The sequence below is a fragment of the Vulpes lagopus genome, chromosome 2, assembly GCF_018345385.1.
Source record: "Vulpes lagopus strain Blue_001 chromosome 2, ASM1834538v1, whole genome shotgun sequence".
NCBI lineage: Eukaryota > Metazoa > Chordata > Mammalia > Carnivora > Canidae > Vulpes > Vulpes lagopus.
In genome coordinates, this window is record NC_054825.1 from 71,559,296 (window position 1) to 71,579,628 (window position 20,333).

General features: G+C 37.7%; 1 protein-coding gene across 2 annotated transcripts in view; it reads left to right on the plus strand.

Moving 5' to 3' along the window:
- TP53BP1 (tumor protein p53 binding protein 1) overlaps positions 1–20,333 on the plus strand; it is a 97,378-nt gene that overhangs the window by 36,156 nt on the left and 40,889 nt on the right. For both annotated transcript variants that reach the window (XM_041744293.1, XM_041744294.1), the window contains exons 7-13: positions 261–419; positions 798–927; positions 2,596–2,762; positions 4,693–4,819; positions 5,859–5,953; positions 9,241–9,449; positions 18,934–20,257. In XM_041744293.1, coding sequence (XP_041600227.1) covers positions 261–419; positions 798–927; positions 2,596–2,762; positions 4,693–4,819; positions 5,859–5,953; positions 9,241–9,449; positions 18,934–20,257 — 2,211 coding nt within the window. The remainder of the gene's footprint in view (positions 1–260; positions 420–797; positions 928–2,595; positions 2,763–4,692; positions 4,820–5,858; positions 5,954–9,240; positions 9,450–18,933; positions 20,258–20,333) is intronic.

Here is a 20,333-nt window from a genome sequence, read left to right on the forward strand (position 1 = left end):
GCGAGGAGCCCAATATTGTGGGACTTGATCCTCATGACTCTGAGATCATGACCTGAGTTGAAATCAAGAGGTGGTTGATTAACTGAGCCACTCAGGCACCCTTACTTTTAGTGCCTTTATTTTTAATTTTATTTTGAAAAACTTTGAGTCAGGGATTTGGTGTGGATGACTTAAAATGACCCTTTTATGTGCTAAGGGACACCTTATATGGTGCATAATATTGTGACATGCTACCTAATTTCTTGGGGTTTTGTTTCTAGATCCTGCCTCATCACAGTTGGGCTTTGGAGTTCTGGAACTGTCCCAGAGCCAGGATGTTGAAGAACATACTTTGCCATATGAAGTAGATAAAGAGCCTCTACTGTCAGTAACCACCAACTCTAGTTATACTAGGCTGTCTAATATGGATGCTAATATTGGTATGAAACATATTTTTTCGCATTAGGAATTATTTATAAACATTTTCCTACCCAGCTAGAGTTGGTTATCTTTTCCTTTATAGATTTTATAGCTAAGTTAATATAGTCTAAGTTAATATAGTAAGGTTGCAGAGTTATCTGGCAAATACTTGTTAGTTGATGGCTTGAAGATTAATGAGAGTTTTTGTAAGTGGGTTACTGGTTATTTATTTATTTATTTTTGGGGGGTTACTGGTTATTTTCCTTTTTTGGAATGATGCCTGTATATATTTTCAAATTGGACTTTTTATTAAAATCTTTGCCTTTAAAAACGTATTTGGGACTACTTCTAGTACTTTGAAAAATTAAATGTCTTCTCCTGTCTTTTAAAATTTCAAGGAATTAAACATGAAGAACAGTCCAATGAAGATATTTCCATGGCAGAACAGCCTAGCAGGGATGTCCCTGTGGAAACAAAGACCAGTAAGGATGTACCTGGGTTAGAAGAGCAAAACCCACCATCTGCAAGGTAAACTACTCTTTCTAGAAAGTATTATTGAGTTTTTGCTTTAAGATCATACTTGTTTTACTTGGCTAGGTGGAAACATTTTTAGAAATTGTTGATTTTCCACCCCTTATAATGTGCATATTTCTGGTCCAGTGGAAACATTGATTGTTTATGAATTTTTACTGTGTCTTCATCTCATCTTCAGGCATATTACAAGGCCATTTTATTGCTTCAGTAACTAAAGCATGACTCCTTTTTTTTTTTTTAAGATTTTATTTATTCATTCATGAGAGACAGAGAGGCAGAGACACAGGCAGAGGGAGAAGCAGTCTCCATGCAGGGAGCCTGACATGGGACTCAATCCGGGGTCTCCAGGATCACACCCTGGGCTGCAGGCGGCACTAAACCGCTGCGCTACGCTGCCCACCTTCTCCCCTCCCTTTTTTTTTTTAAGATTTTTATTTTCAAGTAATTTCTGCATCTAACACATGGGGCTCGAACACGAACCCTAAGATCAGGAGTTGCATGCTCCACCAACTGAGCCAGCCAGGTGCCCCTATAAGCATGATTCCTTAATCTTGGCTTGTCACTCCTCTTTGATCTTTGTCTACAGAGGCACGGTCTTTCTATGGGAGGACTTCATACCCTCTCTAGTGTTATGAGGAGTCAATAATATATTTGAAAATCTGTTCCTATATTTAAGTAAGGAGTACCCAAATTACTTTGGCCCTCAGGTATCTTGCTGAAATGTGTAGCTTTTAGAGATGTATTCTTTCCCAAGTCCTCTAGGTCTTAACTTGGTAGGAATTAGGCACCTTGGTAGAAATTAGGCATATCTCTAGTCTCTACCTGTGGTGATTGTTGTGTCCCAAACTGCATTGCCTCTGGTCAACAGCTCAAGTTTGGATTTGGCAGGGGAAAACGGGGATGCTTCCAATTTGGGGAAGGTGATGAATAAACATTCAGTATTGTTTTCTAGCTTCCTTCAGTGGAGACAGTGGGAATGGGGTGCTGAACAAAATTGAATATCAGGGGAAGTTGTCTTTCTGATGCAAAACACTCAGTCTAACTTGGGCTGACTTTTTAAGGCTTTTCTTTAGGAAGTTGCCCTGTAGCTAGTTTTGCTATCATTTTAGTAGGTGAATCTATTTCCCAAGTCTCTGGAAAGGGGCCAGCAATGAGTCTTCAATATATGAGTAATGTTGGTTATGAAGGATTCTTGGTTTCGGGCTTAGGTTGAGCAGATCAAATGGACAGGGCTAGGAATAGATAATGGGTGTGGCAATAGTGCAGAGGATAATTCACACCCAAGCTCTTTTTGTGGAAGGTCCTCATTAGGACTGACATTGTTCTGGTCTGGGTCACAATCTTTCATGTTTACCTAGGTAATGGAGAAATTCTTAACAAAAATCCTTAAATCGCCTATCAGAAATCTTGGATAGAATGCTGCATAGCAGTGAGCAAAGTTGAAAAGAAATATTACTGTGTGAGAGATAGATTGAAATGGGCTGAGGCTTTGTATCATAAAAAGTAGCTTATTTCACTTTTAGGATATAGTTACATAAACTAGAGCCACCGGAAGTTTTGAGATTATTAAAGGGAAAACATAAAACAGGAAAAGCTTTTTAATTCAGAGGTGAGAGTATTTGAACTAGCAACTCTTTCTCCTGGTGATTTGAATTTCCTTAGGTCAGAGGATATGCCTTCTAGTCCCAAAGTATCTCTTGCTGCTATGGAAACAAACGAACGAATAACTGCTCAAGAGCTTTTGCAAGGTGGACTGAAGATTCAGAAGTCACCAGAACCTGAGGTTTTGTCAACTCAGGAAGACTTGTTTGACCAGAGCAATAAAGCAGGTACAAAGAAGAATTAGTTGCTGTAGCTTCTCTTCCCCAAAGATCTAAACTTTTTTTTTTTTTTTTAAGATTTTATTTATTCATGACAGACACACAGAAAGAGAGAGGCAGAGACACAGGCAGAGGGAGAAGCAGGCTCCATGCAAGGAGCCCGATGTGAGAGTCGAACCTGGGAATCCGGGATCATGCCCTGGGCTAAAGGCAGGCACTAAACTGCTAAGCCACCCAGGGATCCCCAAAGATCTAAACTTTATTTCTGTTTGGAGGCTACTATTTAAGTTAGAAGGCACTTGATAGATATGTAGACTTGTTTGTAATATAGAAGGAAAATGTTTCTAGCTGATTAATGAGAAGGGCTTTTGGGAATGATTGCTCTTTAATATTTTGACATAGTTTTCTCTCTGTTTAGATGGAGATATTGAGGAATAATAGTAATATGGTAAATTTAATATTTTGGACAGAGTAGCTCTTTCTGTCACCATAGATCTTCGGATCTTAAATATCATGATAAATAAGTATAGATTTTTCATAATGACCTGGGCAATAGTCTTTCTACTCATCTATCAGAAATAGGAAGTTATGGCCTAGCAGAAAGAACATAAAACTTATATAAGACTGGAGTGGTTTTTGTTTCACATTTTGTTAACCTCCACCACTCCCCATTCTGAAATCTCACAGAGCCAGATAGCTTCAGTAACAACCAGCAAAATATGTGTTGGTTGTAAGGAGGGAAGAAGAAAAGGTTATATTCCTTTACTGTGCTGGGAATGTGTGCAAGATATTCAAAGAGTCACCAAGGAAACTTTCTTGGTCTTTCACTGAAGCTATAAGGTTGTATTTAAGAAATTCCTTTGTTTGAGAGAGCGTGAGCATGCATGTACAGGTTGGGGGCAGAGGGAAAGGGAGAAGCAGACACCTCCCCCTTTCATTGAGCAGGGAGTCCAAGGCAGCCCCGATCCCAGGACTCTAAGATCATGACCTAGGTGAAGGCAGATGCTTAACAATTGAGCCACCCAGTGACCCAAGAAATTCCTTTATACTTCAGAGTAATGTAGCTGATACTCCCATCTATTGCTAGGGAGAAGGGACCAACAAGAGATTCTTCATAATATAAATCAGTAATGGCTGCTTATATATCCTTTTACTAATGCATTAGTATTTTTTGTCTCCTCTGAGGAGGCTTACGTTCTAATCATGAAAATTGCTGCATCCACATCATCAGGTGTTAAGTGCATTGTTTTGACTTTTCCCATCCGCATCATGGCATGAGCTTTACTTCACTTTAGGTAGACCTTGGAATAAAAGGCCTACTTGCTATTTTATAATAGAAGCTTCACAAGAAAGAAGAGGTTTTAGAATTCTGCCTTTTTCCTCCAAGCTTTGATCAGAATAAAAAGGACTAAGGAATCCTTTTTTGTTAGTTCTGTATTAAGGAAACCCATAATTTAAGACACCTGGGTGGCTCAGTTGGTTAAGTGTCTGCCTTTAGCTCAGGTTATGATCCTGGGGTCTTGGGATTGAGAGCCCCAGGTTGTTTGTCCCTTTCCCTTTTATACCCCTCCAACCCTTAGGCCCTGCTTATGCTCTCTCAAATAAATGAATAAAATCTTAAAAAAAAAAAAAAGAGGAAACCTATAATTTAGTAGGGAGGGTGGGATTGAATGGTCACTCAGAATTTGTGTTAGCATCCATTTCATTGACTGTACTACAACTAGAAAACAGTTTCTGCCCTCTTGGAACATGGTTGGAAACATGCATATTATTCTTTTAGCAGTACTCAGTGGTCTCTTTTTTTTTTCTTTTCTTTCTTTCTTTCTTTCTTTCTTTCTTTCTTTCTTTTTTTTTTTTTTTTTTTTTTTTTACAACTGAGTAATGTCAATCTGAGAAGCAAATGCAACTAGAATTTTTTTTTTCTCTCTTTTTTTGAAAGCTTCTGGTGCTTGCTCTACTCCTTTAAGGGAAGAAGGTGGAATTTCTCTAGTTTCCACACCTGCTACCACTCTGCACCTCCTGCAGCTGTCTGGTCAGAGGTCCCTTGTTCAGGAGAGTCTTTCCACGTAAGTAATCCTGAAATAGCTCTGCCAAGGAAACAAGGGTCTTAGGCTAAGGTTAAAAGAGCTAAAATTGTCTACTGGTCCAGAATTCTTTTTTAAACCAAAAGGCAAACTCTAGGCTTTAGAATTTTTGGATTAAGAACTTAGTGGACCTATTGAAGGCAGGTAGCTCTGCTTTCTTGTTTTGAGGTTTTATAATAGTAGCCCAAAGGTTTCACTAGGAAGAAACTGCCCAGTTATGTACTCTTATACATCCAAAATAAGCATTCTGCTCCTCCATTTGACCAGCAGTTCTTTCCATTTAACAGCTTAGGGGTGGAGAATAGGTTATACTAGAGCTAATAGTAATTAGAGTATTTTATCTCTGTGTTATGGCAAAGAGGCTTTTTTTTTTTTTTAATAAAAACGTGCCTGATTTTTCTAATAGTAGGCAAAAAATGGTGTTAATATTTTTATCTCATTTCTGCAGATGAATGTATTTTGTAGTAGTTTCTCCTTCTGCTTTGCAATCATGGTGTCCTTTTATCCGATTATTTACTTCTCTTAGAATTATATGGCTTTATCCTTACTCTTTTTTTTTTTTAAAGATTTTATTCTTTTTTTTTTAAGATTTTTATTTATTTATTCACGAGAGACACGGGGAGAGAGAGAGAGAGAGAGAGAGAGAGAGAAAGAGAGAGAGGCAGGCAGAGACATAGGCAGAGGGAGAAGCAGGCTCCATGCAGGGAGCCTGATGTGGGACTTGATCCTGGGTCTCCAGGATCATGCCCTGGGCTGCAGGCAGCGCTAAACCGCTGAGCCACCGGGGCTGCCCTCCCTTACTCTTTTTTTTTTTTTTTTAAATTCTAATTTTGGATGTGTCTGGTATGAAAAATAGTTAAGTATTATTCATCGCTCTTCTACCAATGTCTGGTAGCTGTTTGGGAGATTGTTAATAAGATTTCGCTGAATGACTTAGATATTTTTGCTATTAGAAAGTAAAAAACAAATGTAAAACTGTGGCTGTGGTAAAATAACCTGTAAATTCTCTCTTTACATAAAGGAATTCCTCAGATCTTGTTGCTCCTTCCCCTGATGCTTTCCGATCTACCCCTTTTATCGTTCCTAGCAGTCCCACAGAGCAAGAAGGGAGAAAAGGTGAGCTCTCTCTTGATCTGTCTGTTGATCCTCAGATTAGAGAGGAGGAGCACTTCTGCCTTGCAAAACGTAGCTTCTTGTTTGAACACTGTGATAGTATTTAATAGACTGATACCTGTCCCACCTTCAGGGATGTGACCTAGTGTAAAAGTGTTCTCAATTCTCTGCTCTTCTAACACTGATTTTTATGAAAATTCTGTATTGTTGATTTAATTTTTTAAAAGATCCTTAAGGTAAAATTTTTCTGTTTTTAAGGTTGAACTCAAAGTAGTATATTACAATGGTATATTAGTGAAGAATTGAGTTTATTTATTTATTTATTTATTTTTTATTTTTATTTATGATAGTCACAGAGAGAGAGAGAGGCAGAGACACAGGCAGAGGGAGAAGCAGGCTCCATGCACCGGGAGCCCGATGTGGGATTCGATCCCGGGTCTCCAGGATCGTGCCCTGGGCCAAAGGCAGGCGCCAAACCGCTGCGCCACCCAGGGATCCCAAGAATTGAGTTTATTACTAATAGTCCAGTAGTTTCCAGTACATGTTGACAAGGTCTTGGTGAAAGGGAATCAAAAACTGTTTCTTGTGCTCTTTAAAGGTTACTTTTGCTATCACCAAAGCAGTTTTAGTGGAAGAGTGGCTAGGAGCAGGTGGTAGAAATTTTGACTTCATTCACATCCATTGCGGACCTAGTGATGTTCTATTTAATCACAAGAAAGATTTCTTTTTTACTTAATTTATCTCAGTAACTAAACCTCTTTTACTCTGTTCTAGTTCATATCCAGTCACTCACTCAAGATCTGTCTTTTTTTTAAAATATATTTTTATTTATTTATTCATGAGAGGCATAGAGGGAGGCAGAGACACAGGCAGAGGGAGAAGCAGGCTCCATGCAGGAAGCCCCATGTGGGACTTGTTCCTGGGATTCCAGGGTCATGCCCTGAGCTGAAGGTAGATGCTCAACCGCTGAGCCACCCAGGCATCCTGATATTTCTTTTTTTAAAAGATTTATTTATTTGTGCATAGGGTGAGCGGCAGAGAGAGAAGAGAATCCGAAGCAAGCTCTAGCCCAGTGCAGAGCCTGACATGGGCTCCATCTCACGACCCTGAGATCATGACCTGAGCTGAAATCATGAGTTGGACGTTTATCCAACTGAGTCACCTGAGTGCCCCAGTCATTCAAAATATTTCTGAATTCCTACTACTATTATGAAACCTTTTCCAGTAAATTTCATGATTTTTTTCCTTTTTATTCTTTCACATACCAATAATGTATGATAGCTATGGTTTATTGAGCACTTAAAGTATGCCAGGCACTATTTTGTGTACCTCTCTTTCGTTCTAGGTGCTTTTCTTTGTTGTTTTGTTTTGTTCATTGAACAGCAATCCTAAGAAATAGGTGTTACTTTTATCTCCCTTTTACAGGTGAGGAAACAGAGTCACAGAGAGTTTCACAACTAATAAGTCACAGAGGCAGGATTTGAGCTCAGGCAGCTTGCCTCCAGAGCCTGTCGTCTTATCTGTTGTTTACATGCTTCCTACGATATTCTGCTGTCTTTATTCTCAAGTGATGTAAATAGAGTAATGTATTTAACTGTTTTTCAGATGTAATTTACCCATGACAAAATTTTATCTTTCTTTTGCCACTATGTTTGTGTCTGGCTGTTTATCTTGAAATCAGTTGTAGGTATCCAAATGGACTACTGTAATTTTAAGCATGACATAATTAATGATATCTTTGGTAAAAAGTAAAAGTGAATCCATCTTACAAAAAAATCCTACTGCAAGTTAAGTTTGGCCTATACTTAAAACTTTTTTTCTATTTGTGGTGTGAACATTGAAGATACATTAAAAAATAATTCTATTAAAAATGCCCTCTCCCCGATTGTAAGATGATTAATACTATAGAAAGTTTGGAAAGCATATAGGAAGGTAATAAAAATCACCGGGATACTGCAATCCAGCTATAATTAATTTTTGATTATATTTCCTTTCAGAGTATTTTCTATGCGTAAAGAAGTGTTTTATAAACTTGGGAGTATGTTATATATATGATTTGGTGCTGTTGTTTCTCTTTTAATGTAACATATTGTGTTTTCTCCTGTCAATGATATTTTAGATTTAATGCATTTGCTTAATATGTGCATAACTGTTTGTGGTCTATATATGCTTGCTTGCTTCCTTCCTTTTCTTTCTTTTCTTTTTTCTTTCTTTCTATTCTTTCTTCCTTTCTTTTTTTCTTTCTTTCATTATTAACCTAAAGCCTTTTTATATTTAGTGCTTTTAGAACAGTAGGTCTTTAATAAGTGCTTTGTCATGGTGAGAGAGATCAAAAGGTATAATGAAAATACTTAAACAGAGCTGTAGTAGTGTACTCAAGGCCTATAGCAATTAGACTATAATGTGAGGTTGAAAAGCAAAGCAGCAAGAGTAAGTATTGAGGTGAGGCATAGCCAATACTGTGAGTGTAGATTGCAGTGAAAAACTTAGTGGCATAGATAATTTGTGAGAGTGGTCTTAGAGGGAAGCCTGTTTGGCATCAAGTTGTAAAATAGGGGAAAAGCGTTATTGAATTAATACCCAGCTAGCTAGGTGGGGTCTGAGGAAGAGCCTGTTAGCTGACAGGTGGGTAGTATATTATGGGAAAGCAGTGGGAAGGTGGTGGTGGTGGTGGTGGTGGTGGTGTGTGTGTGTTTCCCCCTTGGGCCATTTGTCTCAGGATTAGTGGCTTGGTACTTCCTTCTTTGATAAATCACTGCTTGATTGACATTGATAGATTCTTTTTCTTCTGTATTTGTCCTGGCATTCATCTCTCTGCTTAGCAGTTGCTAATGCAAATATAATGAGTTCATAAATAAGTAGGTAATAGAGTGGTGAGCAAGTTCTGCCTTTCAAGGCCTGTGGCAAAATATATGATGGTTAAATTTGGTGAATTAATCTGAAGGTTCCTATGCAAAATAGGAAAAACTGAGTTATAGTAGGGAAAGGTGTTTTAGAGGATCCTAGTTAATTTAACATTTCATGTGGATGAGTGGGTATCCTGAGATGAACCCCAGTTTCATCTGTATCTGAGGATTTGGGGAGTGTGGACCTTCCTCCTCCCAGGGGAACAAAGTGTAATGCTAGATTTCTGTGACTCAATCTACTGTTAATCTCTGCTTTTCTGAAAATTAAATCATTGTTTTTTAGGAATAGAAATTTCTGTAATACATTTGGTACTAGTGGTGTTAGAACATGAGTAATATTGATGAGTACTTATTTTTCAATTTGCTTTTCGTGTTTTAAACCAGATGAGCCAATGGACATGTCAGTGTTATCAGAAGGAAAAGGAGAATCTTTTGAGAAGAAACTCCAAGATGATGAACCAGTGGAGATAGAAAACCCTCCTGTCCCACCTGAGCCTGTTATATCACCACAGGCCTCAACACCAGTATCTCAGAGCACACCAGTCTTTAATCCTGGGTCACTTCCTATCCCATCGCAGCCTGAGTTTTCTCACGTGAGTATTATAGAAGGAATGTTTTCCTATTAATTTTTTTTCTTTAACAATCTTTTTTTCTTTTCTTTTCTTTTTCTTTTTTAAATTTTATTTATTTATGAGAGACACAGAGAGAGAGGCAGAGACACAGGCAGAGGGAGAAACAGGCTCCATGCAGGGAGCCCGACATGGGACTCGATCCCAGGTCTCCAGGATCATGCCCTGGGCTGAAGGCGGCGCTAAACCGCTGAGCCACCAGGGCTGCCCTCTTTAACAGTCTTTGAGGTATAGCTTATAAACCATAAAGTTCACCCATTTTATTTTATTTTATTTTTATTTTTTATTTTTTTTTGTTCACCCATTTTAAATATGTAACTTAGAGATATTTAATACATTTACAGAGTTGTGCAGCTGTCCTCACGGTCTAGTTTTAGAACATTTCCAGAGTCACTTATGTGTAAACTGTCTTTAACTTGTACTTCTTGTACTGTCTTTAACTTTTTGAAAATGTTAGTGCAGAATTGAAGGGGATGTTAATCATTATCCTACTGTAACACAACTACTACTACCATTTTTGTCTTTTCACGTGTCTATTTTTTTTTAATGATGTTGTTTATAGTGAACACATAACTTTAATCTTTTTCCAGGTAACATTGCATCATAATGATTTTTCAGTATTACATAGTCTTCATACTACCCTTTCCTTTTTTTTTTTTTTTTTTTTTAACGAGTGAGATTACAGGTGCATGGGGAAGGGCACAGGGAGAGGGAGAGAAGCAGACTCCACCAAGTGTGGAGCTTGAAGCCGGATTCCATCTCACGACTCTGAGATCGTGACCTGAGCCGAAATCAAGAGTCAGATGCTTAACTGAGACCCACCCCCATACCACCTTTTCAAAACTTGTATAGTATTTCTCTGAGTGAATATAACATAAGCTAATTAATCATTCCAGCATGGAGGGTTTTAAGATGGTTTTTAGTTTTCAAATGAGAAGTTAGTTTTCTTCTAAAAGCAAGGGAAAACTAACATGTCTTGTATAATTCTAAATTTAAATATTAAAAACATAAAATGCAAAAAAAATAAATGCGTGTTTTATTCATAGTGAATTGAAGGTCCTAAATCAAATCTAAGTGTGTATATGTTCAATCTAAATGCCTTTTGTGAGACTAATTGGGGGATTATTTTCGTGTTCTTGGGAGAACAACTTTCATGCCTTTCAGTTTGCAGGTGTTGTACCAAAAGTTTATATTGAATAATGAACGGTAGTGAAAAATACTACAAATTTAGTATAGAGGAGACAGTAGGAAGAAAAGTTTAATTGTTTTCTGGAGTTTTTAAAACTTGTCTGTTTTGTTGAAAATTCCATTTTATACCAGTCATTAGAAGTGATTTGGTGATGTGGTTAAGAACGACTCTGGAGTTAGAACTTTCTAGACTTACTCCTGGCCCTACCATTACTGCCTGCCATTGTGACCAGTTGAAACTGAGCCTGTTTTCCTCATCAAATAAAATGGGTATATGGACACTACCTACCTACCTCATAGGGTAGTTGTGAAGGTTAAATGGTACCTAAATTAGTGCCTTGCATGTGTAAATACTTGAGAAGAGTTAGCTTTGCTGGTGTTAAAAGAGTGAAGACTTGGTTACCTGGAGATGAAGTCAGTGTTCAACCACCATGTGTCTTTTAGTTTTGTTTTTCTGTGAAAGTTGTCTGTGAACATACATAGCTTTAAAGAATCATCAGAATTTAGGGATGAGCTGTGAGCATTGATGGAGAGTACTGAGGAGAATTTTATAGAAGAGGTAGCTGATGTGAAAGAGACAAGTTACAGATGTTTATCAGTGTCTAAACAGGACTTATGTGGAAATGTATATCTTTGCAAAGGTATTCCCTACCGGGAGAAGTGAAGCATGGCTAAAAAGGGATAAACTGACTCTAACAAGGCACCATTGAAGAAATTGCCTCACCTTCAACATTTACCAAAGACCTTCAGAGGCATCTATACAGCCAGTAATGAACATTTGAGACAAATGAGTGATGTTGAACATAGTTCAAAGGTCCATGGAACCTAAGATGACTTAGGTTTCTTTGGACTTATATTTTAAGATGTCTCAGCCAGTAGAGTAGTCTGTGTCTCCTAAAAACAAAAAAGGAGTCTGATAGTTAAAACAAGATCTCTACTCCTACCCAGAGACAACCACTTTCAGTTCCTTAAAATTTTTCTTGTGTTATGTATCTCTATAATTCGATATATCATACATTCTTTTAAAAAGGGTTGCTTTTTTTTTTTTTTAAGAGAGATTTTATGTATTTATTCATGAGAGAATGAGAGACCCAGAGATATAGACAGAGACATAGGCATAGGGAGAAGCAGACCCCTTATGGAGAACCTGATGTGGGACTCGATCCTGGGACTCCAGGACTGTGCCCTGAGCCGAAGGCAGATGCTCAACCATTGAGCCACCCAGGCATCCCTTTAAAAAAGTTTTTAAGGGTGTCTGGGTGGCTCTGTCAGATAAGTGCTTGACTCTTGATTTCAGCTGAGGTCACTATCTCAGGGTTATAAGATTGAGCCAGTGTCAGGCTCTGTGCCTGGTTTAAGATTCTCTCTCTCCCTTTCCCTTTGCCCCTTCCTTGCCCCTGAAAAATATGTTTTATCTATTCCTCTATCTTACCAGTATAGTTACATCATAATTTTGTTTAAACCATTATTAAGTTTATATCATTATGAACACTATTATAAACACTATTCAAAGCAGAATCTGTGGAATATTATTATTTTTCATGTTTAGATAATTTCTTTTCTCTGGAATTGATAATAGTCTATTTTATTTGTTTAGTTTTCTGCATATTTTTCACTTCAACCCTAGGCTCTCTACCAATTGCCAATTCTCTACCAATCTCCTTTCAGGATGTTTGGGGGCCTCAAACTTCATCTCTTTGGAGAAACCTCTTTTGGAGACTCCTGATTTCTATCTTTACTGTTTTCTTCTATTCTTGGTGCATCACTCACCTCCTTTTCACCATAGTCCTTGGAGGTTGTCTTTATGTGTCTTTGTGTTGGATTCTTTTTGGGCTCCATGTCCTGCTTGGTTTACTCTCTCATTTTATTGGAGGGTATTCTTTAGTAGCATACTGTCTACTCTCCCTTTTTTTTTTTTTTTAAGATTTTATTTATTTATTTGAGAGAGAGAGAGAGTCTCCCCGCTGAGCAGGGAGCCCAACATGGGACTCAGTCCCAGGACCCTGAGATTATGACCTGAGCTAAAGTCAGATGCTTAACTGACTGAGCCACCCAGGCGCCCCTCTGCTCTCATTATTGACTCATAGTTTGTAGAAATATAGAATTATAGGTTGGAAATAGCTTTCCTTTTAATTTTTGAAGGCATTGTTCCACGATCTTCAAACTTCCAGTGTTACTTTTGAGAAGTGTGAAGTCAATTTGATTCTGATCTTTAATATGTGAGCTGTTACTCTCCTTACTGAAATCTTGTAGGATTTACTCTTTGTCCTTCGTATTACGAAATTTCCAACCCCATGACACAGGTTTATTTTCATTGTATTGGGCATTTGTTAAACCCTCTCAATCTAGAAATTTAAGTCCCTTTAATTTAGGGATATTTAATTGTTTAATTTCTTCCCCTTTGTTCTTTTTAAAAAATATTCCCTTACTAGAATACCTATTATTGATTTTTTTTTTTTAAGATTTTATATATTTATTCATGAGAGTCACAGAAAGAGAGGCAGAAGGAGGAGAAGCAGGCTCCATGCAAGGAGCCTGTTGCAGGACTCGATCCTGGGAATCTGGGATCAGGCCCTGAGCCAAAGCTCAACCTCTGAGCTACCCAGGCATCCCTTATTATTGGGATATTGAAACTCCTTGAATAGTCTTGTAATTCTGTTTTGTCTCATATTTTACATTTCTTTCAACTTTTTGGGTGATTTCCTCAACTATCTTTAAAAAAACCAGCCTTATTGAGATAATAATTCACATGTTTACCTTTTTTTTTTTTTTTTTTTAAGATTTGATTGATTTATTCATGAGAGAGACAGAGAGACCTAGGCAGAGGAAGAAGCAGGCTCCATGCAGGGAGCCGGATGTGGGACTTGATCCCGGAATTCCAGGATCACACCCTGAGCCCAAGGCATACATTCAACCGCTGAGCCACCGAGGCATCCCGATGCCTTTTTTAAAAGTGTATATTCCAGTGGCTTTTAGTATATTCACAGAATTGTGCAGTTAGTTGCCACAATCTAATTTTAGAACATTTTCATCTCTCCCCTTCTCCAAAAGACCCCATGCTCATTAGCAGTCGTTCCTATTTTCCCCATCCCTAGCCAAACACTAATCTACTCCATGTTTCCATAGGTTTGCCTGTTCTAGACATTTTATAAGTGGAATTCTATAATAGGTAGTCTTTTGTGATTGGTTTCTTCAAATTAGCACGTTTTCACAGTTCATTCACATTGTGGTGTGTATCAGAACTCTTTTTATCCTGAATACTACTACATTCTGTTTATAAAATACATTTTACTCATTTATCAGTTGATGAACATTTGGGTTGTTTCCCAGTTTTGCTTATTGTGAATAATTCTGTGTACATTCATGGAGAAGTATTTGTGTGGACATACGTGTTTTTTTTTTTTTTTTTAAAGATTTTATTTATTTATTCATGAGAGAGAGAGAAAGAGAGAGGCAGAGACATAGGCAGAGGGAGAAGCAGGCTCCATACAGGGAGCCTGATATGGGGACTCGATCCCTGGTCTCCAGGATCAGGCCCTGGGCTGAAGGCGGCGCTAAACCACTGAACCACCTGGGCTGCCCCTGGACATGTTTTTATTTCTCTTGTATATGCCTAGGAGTGAGTGCAGTTGCTGGATTCAATCTTCTTTTGACATTTCTGAGTTATTAATTTCTAGTTTTGAGTTTTTAATTTAGAAACGATTTTTTTCTCTGAATGTTCTTTCTTTTCTAAAAAAAATAGTATTTTGTCTTGTAATATGGGTATACTAGCTCATCTCCCTAAGGATATTATTAGTTTTTTTAGAAGTCTTCTCTTCCTTGGAATAGTTGCTATTTCTTCAAATAGATTTTAGTTAGTTTCGATCCTTGACTTTGAAATTGGAGGGTTTCCTCAAGTGTCTGATAATCCTTGATTATCTGCTTTCAGAGAACAATACCAGAAAACTGATTAGAATTCTAACTGGTGTTTGGTGCTTATTTCTGGGATTCACTGTAATGTGATCTGGTGGGCCATTTTGGGAATCCCCTAGCATCAGTATCTTGATTTGATTCAGCATGGTCAGGTTCTCCAGAAAAATGTCTAATCTCCAGTCTCCTGGTTGCCATTGTTCTAGAAATCTATTGATGGAAGAGGGCTGGGGGTGCTGGGGTGTTGAGAGGCAGGTGCAGGTTCCTTTCAATATGTAAATTTTCACTTAATCTCTGTGTTTTCACTTTCTAATAATTGTGCCTCTTTCTCTTCATGAAGCTTTATTTTACTCCAGGGCAGAGGAAGGTCAGGGAGTGAGGATCTGAGAGGTGAACTGCTGCTGCTGCCTTTTCTTTCTTTCTTTTTTTTTTTTTTTTTTTTTTTTAAGTAATCTCTGCACCCAAAGTGGGGCTTGAACTCACTATTTCAGAGGTCAAGAGTCACATGTTCTTCCGCCTAAGCCATCCAGGCACCCCTGAACTGCTTCTTAAGTAGCTTTTCAACCAGTCCTCCTGTTTTTGGCTCCGCCCTCACCACCATTTCCAGAGTCACCTGGTGATGCTGCCAAGTCTTGAATCTTTTTTTGGACATGGTGGTTCTGTGGTGTAATTTGGGTTGCTTCTTGGCTGTCTCCATTGCTGGCTTAGAATTCAGCTTTCGCTAGTCTGTCAAATAGATGATCACTCTTCCAAAATTTTGCTGCAGTTATCTTTCTTCTGTTCTTTTTCTTGAAAAATCAAAATTAAAAAAAATTTTCCTTTACTGTTGCTTAGTGGGGTTTTGGAAAAGAGTTAAAGTAAATGTGTGTATTAAATCCACCATTTTAATTTTTTTGTCCTTATCTGTCAAACTTCTTACGTTTTATTCTTAATGGCTAACCTTTGCACATCTGTTATTTCTTCTGTACCTTGATTCCTGGAGTCCAAGTCAACCTTGATATTATAAGATCTAAATATTTATGAGATAAATATTGATCAAAAGATGACTGGGATAAAGGTAATTTTGTCTATTTTTTTTTCTTTTTTAATATATATTTAATTGCATAGCCTCTTTGACCCTTCACTAGGATAGAATGGATGGAGAGAGGGTTAGCAAAACATAGTTTGATACTTAACACTTTCCTCATTTTTGATATACATATTAATTTAGGGGATGACAAATCAGATTATAGAGGACTGTATGAATAGCTCTGGAACTCTGCATATGTGAGACCAGTTTTTGACTGGTTTGATACTATGGATTTATGTCTGTATTGAATCTAGACTTAAAGATGGGCTCACATTGAGAGTAGTCCGACAATTCTCCATCAGTCTATATCAGAGCCCTGGGGAGTTTCTGTTCACTTAGCTCAGGTATTCTGACCCAGCTTCCAGGGAGTCTCAGCACTATGGATTATTATGTGCCAGACACTCAGAGGCTAGATCCAGGCAGTCTTTACAAATACAGGTTGTTGATAGTCTGGTTAGCCTGACTGAAGTTCTACATATATTGAATAAAAATCTTGTAGAAAATGAAATCACACCAGTGTTTATTCTGATAATGCTTCTAAGATATTTAATGGGGGGGAGGGGCGGGCAACTGCTTACTAGATAATGTGGTTTCCTTTGGGGTGATGAAAATTTTTTGAACTAGATAGGTGTGGTGGTGGTTGCACTGAATTGTAAGTAAGTGTTCACTCTGAAGTGTTTAATTTTCTGTTATGTGAATTTCACATAAAAGATATTTGTAGTTTATTAGCAGTGTTTTTCTACATGAGCCTCTGTAAAATGATCTGTTTTTTGCAGTAAGAAAAAATTACTATTTCTTATAGAGAATGTCTAATATATATGCACTTGCACCTGGGTGGCTCAGTGGTTGGGCATCTGCCTTTGGCTGTGATCCCGGAGTCCTAGGATTATCCCTGCATTTGGCTCCCCCATGGGGAGCCTGCTTCTCCCTTTGCCTGTATCTCTGTCTCTCTCATGAATAAATAAATAAAATGTTTTTTTAAAAAAATGCAAGTAAGATCATCAGTTATCCTATCTCAGAAATAACTACTTTTAACCTTTTTATGTATATGTTTATTAATGTGAGAACACATGAAAATCGTATAGGCATGTATAAAAAGACTATAGTAAAATACATATTCACATAATTTTTTTTAAACTGAAATAGAAACTTTCTATTTGATGTGTAGCCTGAATGTTTTTCTCTTAATATTCATCTGTAATTTTATGTATATAACACACACGATGGAATACTTTGTATCGTAATTTTTATTTCTATTTTTTTTGTCTTAAAGATTTATTTTTATTTATTTATGATATATATATATATATATATATATATATATAGAGAGAGAGAGAGAGAGAGAGAGAGAGAGAGGGAGAGGCAGAGACACAGGCAGAGGGAGAAGCAGGCTCCATGCTGGGAGCCTGATGCAGGACTTGATCCCAGGACTCCAGGATTGCGCTCTGGGCCAAAGGCAGGCATGAAACCGCTGAGCCACCCAGGGATCCCCTGTATCATAATTTTTAAATGAATCTCTTGGGGTGCCTAGCTGGCTCAGTGGGAAGAGCATGCGATTCTTGATCTTAGGGTTTTGAGTTCGAGCCTCATGTTGGGTGTACAGATTACTTAAAAAAATCTTTAAATGAATCTCATATTAGTAGACATTTAAGGTGTTTTGTTTCCTATTCTAAATAATAAATTTGCGTGGAACAGTAGTGTACCTAAGTCCTAATTCCATCAGATCATTTCCCAGAAATGGAATTATTGGGCAAAGGGGTATATGAAGTTTTAAGGCTGTTTATTGTCCTAGTGCCATTTAGAAATATTAAACCACTATACATATATGGAGCTTAGCCATACCTCAGAGTCTCAAATTTATGACTTTTTATAATCTGAGAGGGTAAACAATACTAGACATTGAAATATCAGCAGTTATGAAATATACAGAATGTTTGGCAGCCTATATTGATTTCTCTTTCCTTTAAAAATCATAGGCAATTAATGCCTTACCAGCAATGTCTAGTTTTAATAGCATTTATATCAGGCAAAACAACACACTAAAATTAAGTTCTTACACAACGACATGCCTAAGCTTTGGCTTATTTACTTTTTTTTATGTTAAGGTATTATTTAAAATAAAATGCTGTTTTAAGTGGATAGATTGATGAATTTTAGTAGTTGTCTACAAATGTGTAACCACCACCACCATCAAAGTGTAGAACGGTTTCCTCACACTAAAAAGTTTCTTCATAATCCTTTGCTGTTCACTACCCTCCTGATTCCCTCTTCAACCTTAGGTAACCATTCGTCTGCCTTCTGTCGCTATTGTTTTGGGTTTTCTTGAGAATTTCGTATAGTTGGAATCATAAAATGTATATGGTCTTTTATGTTCTAGTTCTTTAGCTACCATATTTTTGATGTTCATTCGTATTGTTAGATGTATTAACCTCTTACTCCTTTTCATTGAGTACTATTCCATAATATAAATATCCACAGTTTCACAGTTTTATTCACCAGTTGACAAACACTTGAGTTGCTTCCAACTTTGAACTATTATAAATAATACTGCTATAAACATTTGCATACACATCTTAGTGTGGACATAGGATTTTATTTCTCTAGGGTAAATACTTAACAAGTGGAATTTTCTAGGTCATATGTAATGTTCTTTAACTTTGTTAAGATGCTGTCAGACTCTTTTCCATTTTGCCTTTCCATCAGCAGCAAATGAGAGTTGCAGTTGTTCCACATCTCACCAACAGGATATAGTCTTTTTAACTTTAGCCATCTTTGTTGGTATGTAGTGGTGTCTAGTTGACTGATGATACTGTTGGTTTTGGATTTTAACATCTATTTTATGAATATTTTATGAATGAATATTTTGAAATAGTAGGAAGTAAAATAAGTATATATTCCCACATTATGAGCACTGAAGTGGGCTGTGTAAGCATTTGTTCTTATGATTACTATGTAATTGAAAGCCCGTCAGATAAATGACGTATTTTTAGGAGTTGGGTGATGTATAATTAAATTTAAGGGCGTTCCTACCCTTAGAAGGAAAAGTTAATACTTCATTGTTTTTGTTTATCTTATGCTTATTATAAATTAGTGGTTCACAGGAAAAAGATTAAAGTGACCTGTGTTGTTGCAGACTGGGGATTTATGAACTTTGTATTTCTGAGATTATGGCCCTAGAGTTCTGTAATTCTTGAACAATTGATTGAGAAACTTTAGATGAATTCAAAGACACAAGAGAAATATTTTGAAGAAATAGATTTATTTCTTTTTCTTTCTCCTTAGGACATTTTCATTCCATCTCCAAGTTTGGAAGAACGATCAAATGATGGAAAGAAAGGTGGAGATTTGCACAGTTCATCTTTGACTGTTGAGTGTTCTAAAACTTCAGAGATTGAACCAAAGAATACCACTGAGGATCTTGGGCTGTCATTGACAGGTGATTCTTGTAAGTTGATGCTTTCTACAAGTGAATATAGTCAGTCCCCAAAGATGGAGAGCTTGAGTTCTCATAGGATTGATGAAGATGGAGAAAACACACAGATTGAGGATACGGAACCTATGTCTCCAGTTCTCAATTCTAAACTTGTTCCTGCTGGAAACGATAATATCCTGATGAATCCAGCACAAGATGGCCAAGTAGAACTGAATCAGAATGATAAAACGAAGGGGGATGATACAGAAACCAGAGATGACATTAGTATTTTAGCCACTGGTTGCAAAGGCAGAGAAGAGACTGTAGCGGAAGATGTTTGTATTGATCTCACTTGTGATTCAGGGAGTCAGGCAGTTCCTTCTCCAGCTACTCGATCTGAGGCACTCTCTAGTGTGTTAGATCAGGAGGAAGCTATGGAAATTAAAGAACATCATCCAGAGGAGGGGTCTTCAGGGTCTGAGGTTGAAGAAATCCCTGAGACTCCTTGTGAAAGTCAAGGAGAGGAGCCCAAAGAAGAAAATATGGAGGGTGTCCCATTGCACCTTTCTCTGACTGAAACTCAGTCCCAAGGGTTGTGTCTTCCAAAAGAAATCCCCAAACAAGAATGCCATGAAGCTATGGAAATTGAAACCAGTGTGATTAGTATTGATTCCCCCCAAAAGATTCCAGTACTTGACCAAGAATTGGAACATAAGGATCAGGAAGCGTGGGAAGAAGCTACTTCAGAGGATTCAAGTGTTGTCATTGTAGATGTGAAGGAACCATCTCCCAGAGTTGATGTTTCTTCTGAACCTTTAGAGGGAGTGGAGAAATGCTCAGATTCCCAGTTGTGGGAGGATGAGGCTCCAGAAATAGAGCCATGTGCTGAGAATAGAGCTGATACCCAGGAAGGAAAGAGTGCAGAATATGAAGGAGATTTGAAATCAGTGACAGCAGAAAAGGAACCTGTAGAAGTACACTCTCCACAACCTCCTTTGACTTTAGTGAGAGCAGATGATGCTCTGAAACCTGACCAGGACATGCAGCAGGCTGAACCTCAAGAAAAAACCCATAACTCATTAACAAAAGACTCAAAAATAGCTAATGCAAAGCAGCTGGGCTCAGGTGGAGAAGCCCAGCAGCTGGAGAAGGCCTCTGCCCAAGCTTCACAAAGCTTCTGTGAAAGCTCTAGTGGTGAGTGTGCTTGTAAATTGTTCTGTATTTCCAACCAAATTAGAACCTGGAAGGGAATGTAGGAGAGAATTGTGCT